We start from the raw sequence: 9,707 nt of genomic DNA, 5'->3' as shown, positions 1-9,707 counted from the left end.
AATGACTCATCCTCAACTGATTTAAGAATGAACAACAGTTGTTCGTCTATAAATAATAACCAGCAAGACTATTACATAAAAACAGATATTCATTTTATTATGTTCCATCTAATCCATTGTAAATGGAATTAGCAATGCAAAACATTCAATGCAACATCCCTGTTTAACAATAAATCCAACCTTCCCCATACATACATGTTTTGCGTGTGTATAAAGCTTAATTATGTGATTCTAATTGACATACACATTTTACAGACCCATATTTGCTTAATTCTGGTCGTATAATAATAAGACATTATTACCTTGTTTCCAGGGCTTGAGTGTGCCATATCCAAAACAATACAGTACATGTTCAGGATGTCAACACATTATAACATGCAATTTATTACATTTACCAATGACCCCCCATTATTTCTTTCTCGGTGCATATAAAAGATAATATCTCAAAATTATTAAGTTGATTAAAAAAATGAAAATACCCAACTACTTTTGAATAGTCAATAATCAAACATGACTACAGTCACAGCCTTCAACATTCAGTCCATCTCTAATCCCAAATCACATGAAAGCTCAATGGGACTCTGCCTCCTACTGGCATTTAAGGGTTAGTTCACCCAAAACATGTAAACTCTGTCATGAATTACTCGTCTTCGTGTCGTTCCAATCCCATAAATCTGTCGTTTATCTTCGGAACACAAATTAAGATATTTTTGATGCATGCCGAGAGCTCTCTGATCCTCCATAGACAGCAAGTGTCCTTACACGATCAAGGTTTAGAAACATAGCAAGGAGATCCTTAAAATAATCCATGTGACATCAATGGTTCAACCGTAACTTTATAAAGCTACAACAATATTGTTTCTGCACAAAGAAAACAAAAATAACGACTTTATTTGACAATGTGTCTCCTCTGCGACACCCTAAAGAGACATTTTGGAGAGTATTGCATAACGGATAAGTTATGTATGTGATACTTAATATTTTAAAGCTCTTCATGCCACTTGATCATGTAAGGATTCTTGCGATCTATGGAGGATCAGGGAGCTCTCTGCATGCATCAGAAATATCTTAATCTGTGTTCAAAAGATATACAAAGGTCTAACAGGATTGGAACGACACGAAGGTGAGTGATTGATGACAGAATTTACAGTTTTGGGGGGAACTATCCCTTTAAAAAAACTCAATATACAATTTCAGGATGAGCTGAACGAGTCCTGTTTCCAGTTTGACTGATTAAAGTCACTCTGATGATTCTGGAGCAGTTTGTTCTTTAGCGTGTTTGTTCTGATGGCTCTGAAAACTACCTAAATAAGCGAATCTCTCGCCGCAGATGGAGCAGGAGTAAGGTTTCTCTCCTGTATGAACTCGCTGATGGACCCTAAGGACGTCTGATCGAGCAAACATCTTGTCACATTGGGAACACTTGAACGGTCTTTCTCCAGTATGAGTCCTCTTGTGCTTCAGTAGGTTAGTGTTTTGACGGAATCTCTTCCCACAAACACTACATTGGTATGGTTTTTCTCCCGTGTGGATTCTCTGATGGACTTTGAAATGAGTTGGATCGGAGAAGCTCTTCCCGCAGTCGGCGCACAGGTATGGTCTCTCGCCAGAGTGCATCCTCTCATGGCATTTCAGCTGAGAAATTTGACGGAATCGTTTGTCACAGTGTTTGCATTGGTGCATTTTCTCAGAGTGTAATTTTTGGTGTGATATTAGACAAATGGGATGCTTAAAGGTTTTCCCACATTCGCTGCACTGATACGGTCTCTCGCTGGCGTGCGAACGCATGTGAGACTTGAAATGGGAGCAATCTCTGAATCTTTTCTCACACTGAGGACACTTGTATGGTTTCTCCCCCGTGTGGATTCGCTTATGATTGATAAGAGATTGTTTGGTGCTGAGATTCTTGTTGCATTCGCTGCAGTGAAAAGGCTTTTCGCCAGTGTGCGTCTTCATGTGAATTTTCAGATTACCAGACGAGGAAGAAACCTTCCCACACAGTTCACAGCGAAACTCCTTCTTCACGCAGTGGTCCTTTGAATGATTTATTCTTTCTTTTAAGGTAGGAAAGCTGATATTGCATCTCTTACACTTGTAGTCTTTCGGTTCTGTGTGTCTTCTCTCATGCTTCACTAAATTTCCCTTATTGGTGAATGTTTTCCCACAGATGCTGCAGGAGAAACTCTTGGACTTCAGTTGTTTTTTGGATGTTGAGGCCGTTTCTTGATCAGAAAATGAGCTGGTGTTTTCATCTGGGAGGAACATAGTAATAATTCTTATTAACTTTGAGTTGCATGTCCCCAAGTTTCAAACACAAAAAAACATAAAAGCAAATATAAGTTCTGAAAATATTTCTCTGTATATTGGTGCAGCGTGACCTATCCCAAACATCTCCCTAAACCTGCTCTCAAACCTCATTATGCCATGAGTACAAGCCAAAAAACATTTGTGGAGCTGCCAACTTAAGCTTGAAGAAACTTCAAATCAGCAGGTAAAACCATTTGTTGATACACCAGTTAGAATAACAGATTAAAGGAAGAAACACACCTGGAGGAATGAAATCTTCATCATCATCATCTTCCTCCCCATTATTCTCAGCACAATCATCATCTTCCTCCCCATTATTCTCAGCACAATCTTCATCATCCTCCCCATTATTCTCCTCCTCCTCCTCCTCATCAGTGTGTTGTTGTTGTTTCTCTGCGGTGGTTTCTTCTCCTCTGCTCTCGATCAGGTTCCTGCAGTCCACCAGTTTGACGGAGCACATCTTCAGCGGCGTCTGCAGCATCTGCTGTTCTCCAGCGTTACAGTCAGAGGTTTGATCAGTGGATTCATGATCCTGAGCGTCAGTATAACAGAGTAAAGTGAGGCTGAGCTCTGAGTCCTGTGTGTCTCTGGATCTCTGATCTCTGACGCTCCAGACTGAATCCTGAGCTTCTGTCCCATCAGTCTCACGCACCCAAACCTGCTCCACATCCTGACAAACACAATCAGTAATATATCTAGTGAGAGTATGATTAACAATAAGACATTGATTCACACAACTATCAGTCCATATTAGCAGCTACAGATGAAATGAAGATCTGTTCAAACCTCTCTGTTCAGTTTGTCTCCTCTTTCTCTCAGCTTTGCCTCCAGTGAAGCCACCTCTTTCTTCAGCTGACAGATTTCTGTGATGAAATCCTCAATATCCAGCATGGACAGATCAGTTCCTACTGATTTACAGCAGACCACATCCACCTGCGCTTTCATGATCAACATCTGAACACAAACACGTCATGATCATTACAAGATGCATTTATAATGAAATTACACTGATTTAGCCTCAAAATGATTGTTTACGTTCATCAACGATAGCAGGGCTGATCTATACATAAATTTGACTTTGGAGAAATGTGTTTAGGCGTTTGTTTCTTTTAATTTTTGCGCGTTAAGCAAGTGTTTCGTTTAATTTTTGCGCGTTAAGCAAGAATATTGTATGATGAGCAATCTTCATTAAAAGCTTTAACAGTCTGAGGGTGCTTTTAATGAAGCCATTTAGCGTTCGGCACAAAATAACGATAAAAAAGGGGGTATGGCTTAATTTTCATAATCAAACCAATAAATGGACAAAACCGACAATCCCAGAAAGAGATCAATGATATAAATAGAACAAACAAATAAATACAACTGTGGTAAATGGTGTAAAATGCTAAAAACACGCACCGGTTGAGGGTTCAAACGGTTATCTCTTCTTCTCTCGTTCGTTCTATGGTTTGTTTCCTCTCGCCGAAGAGCCTCATAGCGCCTCCGTGTGTGGAGCCACAACCTCTACACACACATCTGAGTAAGAAATAAGATCATACCTAAATGTAGTTTTGAATAAATTAGTGAGAATTCGTCACTAGAATTAAAGGGCATTTTTGAATGAGATAAGACAAAGACATGAGTTTCAACTAACTTACCCAGACCTTGAGCGCTTGTTATTGTCTCACTCCTTCGTTGGTACGGTAGGAGGCGCTCTGACAATATTTAGTTCACCGGTGAAACCACCGAAGAAAGAAGGTTGGAGCGCTCTGGTGTGTATTTAATTAATACTTTATATTTTTGCGTTTCTGTCTAACTTTGTTATTTACTCTTTTTTTCGCCAAATCATTCCTAATCATAATAAGAAAATAGCGATAGATTAGAACAATGTTTATTTTTCAGTTCTGGAGGCTTGAATCCTTGGAAATGGGCACAATCTTAAAATGTGCTTAGTTTACAACTTTGATTTTGGATTTGATCAGTCCATCGTAAATGTGTATTTTATCACCAAGTGTTTGTGTTCAGATGTTGATCATGAAAGCGCAGGTGGATGTGCTCTGCTGTAAATCAGTAGGAACTGATCTGTCCATGCTGGATATTGAGGATTTCATCACAGAAATCTGTCAGCTGAAGAAAGAGGTGGCTTCACTGGAGGCAAAGCTGAGAGAAAGAGGAGACAAACTGAACAGAGAGGTTTGAACAGATCTTCATTTCATCTGTAGCTGCTAATATGGACTGATAGTTGTGTGAATCAATGTCTTATTGTTAATCATACTCTCACTAGATATATTACTGATTGTGTTTGTCAGGATGTGGAGCAGGTTTGGGTGCGTGAGACTGATGGGACAGAAGCTCAGGATTCAGTCTGGAGCGTCAGAGATCAGAGATCCAGAGACACACAGGACTCAGAGCTCAGCCTCACTTTACTCTGTTATACTGACGCTCAGGATCATGAATCCACTGATCAAACCTCTGACTGTAACGCTGGAGAACAGCAGATGCTGCAGACGCCGCTGAAGATGTGCTCCGTCAAACTGGTGGACTGCAGGAACCTGATCGAGAGCAGAGGAGAAGAAACCACCGCAGAGAAACAACAACAACAACACACTGATGAGGAAGAGGAGGAGGAGAATAATGGGGAGGATGAGAATAATGGGGAGGATGATGATGATTGTGCTGAGAATAATGGGGAGGAAGATGATGATGATGAAGATTTCATTCCTCCAGGTGTGTTTCTTCCTTTAATTTGTTATTCTAACTGGTGTATCCACAAATGGTTTTACCTGCTGATTTGGAGTTTCTTCAAGCTTAAGGTGGCAGCTCCACATGGTTTTTGGATTGTACTCATGGCATAATGAGGTTTGAGAGCAGGTTTAGGGAGATGTTTGGGATAGGTCACGCTGCACCAAAATACACAGAAATATTTTCAGAACGTATATTTGCAACAACATCACACTGATGAGGAAGAGGAGGAGGAGGAGAATAATGGGGAGGATGATGAAGATTTAATTCCTCCTGGTTTGTTTCTTCCTTTTCTGAGATGACAGTATTTTATTTTTTTTGACAGTATTTTTTTTTTTCAATATATTCTTTCTATATTGATCTCTGAAATGTGTTTTTTAAGTGAGCCAGATTTGCTGTGTCATGCGCTTGCTTAGACCTTTGTTGTGATAACCAGTAAAGTGCGTTCAGCTGAATTCAATTTCCGTTTTGTCGGGTATAAAAAAATGGTTAGTATACTGCGGCAGCAGTCGCGGCAGCCTTCCAGTTTAGCCCTCCTCGTGTGAAGACCGAAGAGTGTAAAGACCATCGACTCTACCGTGTGACTCCACCAGACAGAGGCACCGGCAGGGAATATAAGTATCGTTTTGGTTTTCTCTTTTTCCTTCTCCTTGTTTCATTGCGGTTTCAGTTGTTTTTTGTTTATAACAAATTCTTACTATGTGTTTCCAGATCCCTACTATCACTACCACTAGCGAACCACACATCACACAATGTAGACAGCGCAATCTTAACAACCTGCACACTTTGCCTATGTCTGCTAATACTCTACTTGCTTTTTCTATTGGTCTCTGGAATTGCCAGTCTGTTGTAAACAAAGCCGATTTCATTATTTCTATTATTAGTCGTTCAAAGCTTAATCTCATGGCCCTAACAGAGACCTGGATCAAACCAGAGGACACTGCTACACCTGCAGCACTCTCCAATAATTTCTCATTTTCCCTCATCATTTAGACAGGCTCGTATAACTCCACTACTTAACAATCCCACCCTCAACCCATCTCTTTTAGAGAACTACAGACCAGTTTCCCTTCTTCCTTTCATTGCAAAAACACTTGAACGAGCTGTGTTCAACCAAGTCTCTGCATTTCTCTTTGGAACAACCTCATTGACAGCAACCAATCTGGCTTCAGAAGTGGAGATTCAACTGAGACTGCCTTGCTCTCAGTTGTTGAAGTCCTAAGACTGGCATGAACGGAATACAAATCTTCAGTACTTATCCTGCTTGATCTGTCCGCTGCTTTTGACACTGTTAACCACCAGATCCTCCTATCAACCCTACTGGCAAAGGGCATCTCAGGAGCCACACTTCAGTGGTTTGAGTCTTACCTATCAGATAGCTCCTTCAAAGTATCTTGGAGAGGTGAGGTGTCCAAGTCACAACAACTAACTACTGGGGTGCCTCAGGGCTCAGTTCTTGGACCACTTCTCTTCTCTGTCTACATGGCATCATTAGGTTCTGTCATTCAGAAACATGGCTTTTCATATCACTGCTATGCTGATGACACTCAACTCTACCTCTCATTCCATCCTGATGATCCGACGGTAGCTATTCGCATCTCAGCTTGTCTAACAGACATTTATTCATGGATGATGGTCCATCACCTTCAACTCAACCTTGCCAAGACAGAACTGCTTGTGATTCCAGCAAACTCAACGTTTCATCACAATTTCAACATCAAGTTAGGCACATCAACCATAACTCTTTCAAAAACAGCCAGAAACCTTGGAGTTATGATTGATGATCAGCTGACTTTCTCAGACCACATTGCTAAAACTGTCCGATCCTGCAGATTTGCTTTATTCAACACCAAGAAGATCAAGCCCTTTCTTTCGGATCATGCTGCACAACTCCTTGTTGAGGCTCTTGTTCTGTCCAGGCTGGACTATTCCAATGCTCTCTTGGCAGGTCTTCCAGCTAGTTTTATCAAACCTTTACAATTAATCCAGAACGTGGCAGCAAGATTACATTTAATGAGGCGAAAAAAATACACGTCACACCTCTGTTTATCAATTTGCACTGGCTACCAATGGCTGCTCGCATAACATTCAAGGCATTGATGTTTGCCTTCAAAACTACCACTGGCTCTGCACCCATTTACCTAAATTCATTACTTCAGACTTATGTGCCCTCTAGGAGCTTGCGTTCTGCAAGTGAACATTGCTTGATTGTGCCATCCCAAAGAAGCACAAAGTCTCTTTTACGGACTTTTAAATTAAATGTTCTCTCCTGGTGGAATGACCTCCCCAACTCAATCCGAGCAGCTGAGTCCTTAGCCAGCTTCAAGAATCGGCTTAAAACCCATCTCTTCAATTTTTATTTGACCCTCTAACTTTAGCACTCACTATTCTAATTCTATTTTTAAAAAGTCTGTGAGTGTTTATATATATATATATATATATATATATAAACACTGGCCAATTTGCTACAACGACCCGGTCCTGCAGGTTTGCCTTATACAACATTAGGAAGATTAGACCCTTCCTGTCAGAGCAAGCAACCCAACTTCTTGTCCAAGCTCTTGTTCTCTCCAGACTGGACTATTGTAATGCTCTCCTGGCGGGCCTTCCTGCATGTACTGTCAAGCCTCTGCAAATGATCCAGAATGCAGCAGCGAGGGTTGTCTTCAATGAGCCAAAAAAGCTCATGTTACTCCTCTCCTCATCAGGTTACACTGGCTACCAGTGGCCGCTCGCATCAAATTCAAGGTACTGATGCTTGCCTACAAGACGACCACTGGCACGGCACCAACTTACCTAAACTCACTGGTTAAATCCTATGTGCCCTCCAGAAGTTTGCGCTCTGCAAGTGAACAACACCTTGTGGTGCCATCCCAAAGAAGTTCAAAATCACTCTCACTGACCTTTTCCTGGACTGTGCCCAGCTGGTGGAGTGACCTCCCAATCTCAATTCGTACAGCTGAGTCTTTACTCATTTTCAAGAAACATCTAAAGACTCATCTTTTTCGCCTGCACTTAACCTACTAACACCAGTACTTTTCGTCTTTTTAATTTAATAAAAAAAAATAAAAAAAAAAAAAAACATACCTGGCTATGCGTTCTATACTAGACTTGTCATGGCACTTGTATACTGTTGTTGTTGTTCTCTTGTTGACCTGACTGCTTCTATTGTTCTCATTTGTAAGTCGCTTTGGATAAAAGCGTCTGCTAAATGATTAAATGTAAATGTAAATTGTTTACTCCTAGATGTTAGACTGATGTTCTGAATTTCTGTATGTTTCTTGAGTGACAAACAAATATATATTTTAAAACCCAGAATTGATAACCATTTTGTTCATTTCAGATGATAAAGTCTGTACATCTTCTGATGAAGAGACAGACTTAACATCAAAAGAGCAGCTGACGGTCAAGATTTTCTCCTGCAGCACCTGTGGAAAAACACTGAGTTCAGAGGGCCATTTAAAGAGACACGAGAGAAAACACACAGAACAGAAAAGCTTTAGATGTAGGAGATGCAACATCAGCTTTCCTACCGCAGAAGAGAAGAGACTTCATTCAAAAGAGCACAACGGGAAGAAGGAGTTTCACTGTGAACAGTGCGGCAAGGTTTTTTTCATTCGTTCTATTCTAAAAGTTCACTTGAACAGTCACGGTGAAAAGTCTTTCCACTGCAGCGAATGTGACAAGTATTTCAGCACCAAAGGAAATCTTGATATTCATAAGCGAATCCACACGGGAGAAAGACCTTACAACTGTCCACACTGCGAGAGAAGATTCAATCACGGACCACATCTTAAGAGACATGTCCGTGTTCACACCAATGAGAGACCGTATCAGTGCAGTGAATGTGGGAAAACCTTCACAGACTCAGGCTCTCTAAAGTCACACCAGAAAATCCATTCTGATGAGAAACTGCTTCAGTGCAAACACTGCGACAAACAATTCCGTCATATTAATAGTTTGAACATTCACGAGAGGACACACACTGGAGAGAAACCATATCTGTGCTCCTACTGCGGGAAGAGCTTTTCAAATCCGTCTCATTTTATATTTCATAAGCGAGTCCACACCGGAGAAAAACCATATCACTGCAGCATCTGTGGGAAGAGTTTCGGTAAACATGGCACATTTCGAAACCACAAAAGGACTCATACTGGAGAAAGACCGTTTAAATGCTCACAGTGTGAAAAGACGTTTGCTCGATTAGACGTCCTTAAGGTCCATCAGCGAGTTCATACAGGAGAGAAACCTTACTCCTGCTCCATCTGCGGCGAGAGATTCGCTTATTTAGGTAGTTTTCAGACCCACCAGAACAAACACGCTAAAGAACAAACTGCTCCAGAATCATCAGAATGACTTTCATCAGTCAATCTGGGAAAGAAATCTTGTTTGGCTCGTCCTGAAAGTGTTCATTGAGTTCTTACTGAGTGAACTTTTTTAATGCTGTGAACTGATCCAAGTTCTGTATATAATGTCATGTTTGACAGAGTAAAGCAATGATTTGATGTTAAACACGACAGAACTATTAAAAATACTAAAAATAAAATACTACAATAATATGATCACCTAGGTTTCATAATGCATGTTTTATGTGTTGAAATGCATGAAGGAGATTCTGGCAAATACACTCTGCTTTTTCATTGCTGGACCGGTTTCTTTTAATCAAGAGAGAGCCATGG

The 9,707-nt window shown here is 40.7% G+C and overlaps 2 protein-coding genes across 3 annotated transcripts in view; one reads left to right on the top strand and one right to left on the bottom strand.

Moving 5' to 3' along the window:
* Positions 1-76: 76 nt before the first annotated feature.
* LOC127949461 (zinc finger protein ZFP2) lies at positions 77-3,850 on the bottom strand. Of its 2 annotated transcripts, XR_008152300.1 has the most exons (5): positions 3,706-3,850; positions 3,094-3,261; positions 2,548-2,977; positions 1,140-2,252; positions 77-1,098 (listed from the first exon to the last, which is right to left on the bottom strand). XR_008152300.1 is itself a non-coding variant. In XM_052546794.1 (4 exons), exons 2-4 carry the CDS (start codon positions 3,259-3,261, stop codon positions 1,240-1,242), a joined length of 1,611 nt encoding a protein of 536 aa, XP_052402754.1. In that variant the 5' UTR covers positions 3,706-3,850; the 3' UTR covers positions 77-1,239. The 2 variants fall into 2 exon arrangements, 1 of the variants encoding a protein (XP_052402754.1); XM_052546794.1 differs by having other exon boundaries at positions 77-2,252.
* A 470-nt stretch (positions 3,851-4,320) lies between these two features.
* The window catches only part of LOC127948395 (zinc finger protein 845-like), a 38,910-nt gene continuing 33,523 nt past the window's right edge, over positions 4,321-9,707 (top strand). Inside the window, exons 1-3 of the mRNA XM_052544831.1 lie at positions 4,321-4,440; positions 4,509-5,013; positions 8,372-9,378. Of these exons, the coding sequence (XP_052400791.1) occupies positions 4,321-4,440; positions 4,509-5,013; positions 8,372-9,378 (1,632 nt within the window). The remainder of the gene's footprint in view (positions 4,441-4,508; positions 5,014-8,371; positions 9,379-9,707) is intronic.

This window comes from Carassius gibelio, chromosome B1, assembly GCF_023724105.1.
Source record: "Carassius gibelio isolate Cgi1373 ecotype wild population from Czech Republic chromosome B1, carGib1.2-hapl.c, whole genome shotgun sequence".
In the NCBI taxonomy this organism is placed as follows: Eukaryota; Metazoa; Chordata; class Actinopteri; order Cypriniformes; family Cyprinidae; genus Carassius; species Carassius gibelio.
Note: the sequence above shows the minus strand (reverse complement) of the source record. Positions and strands in the feature narration are given on the sequence as shown.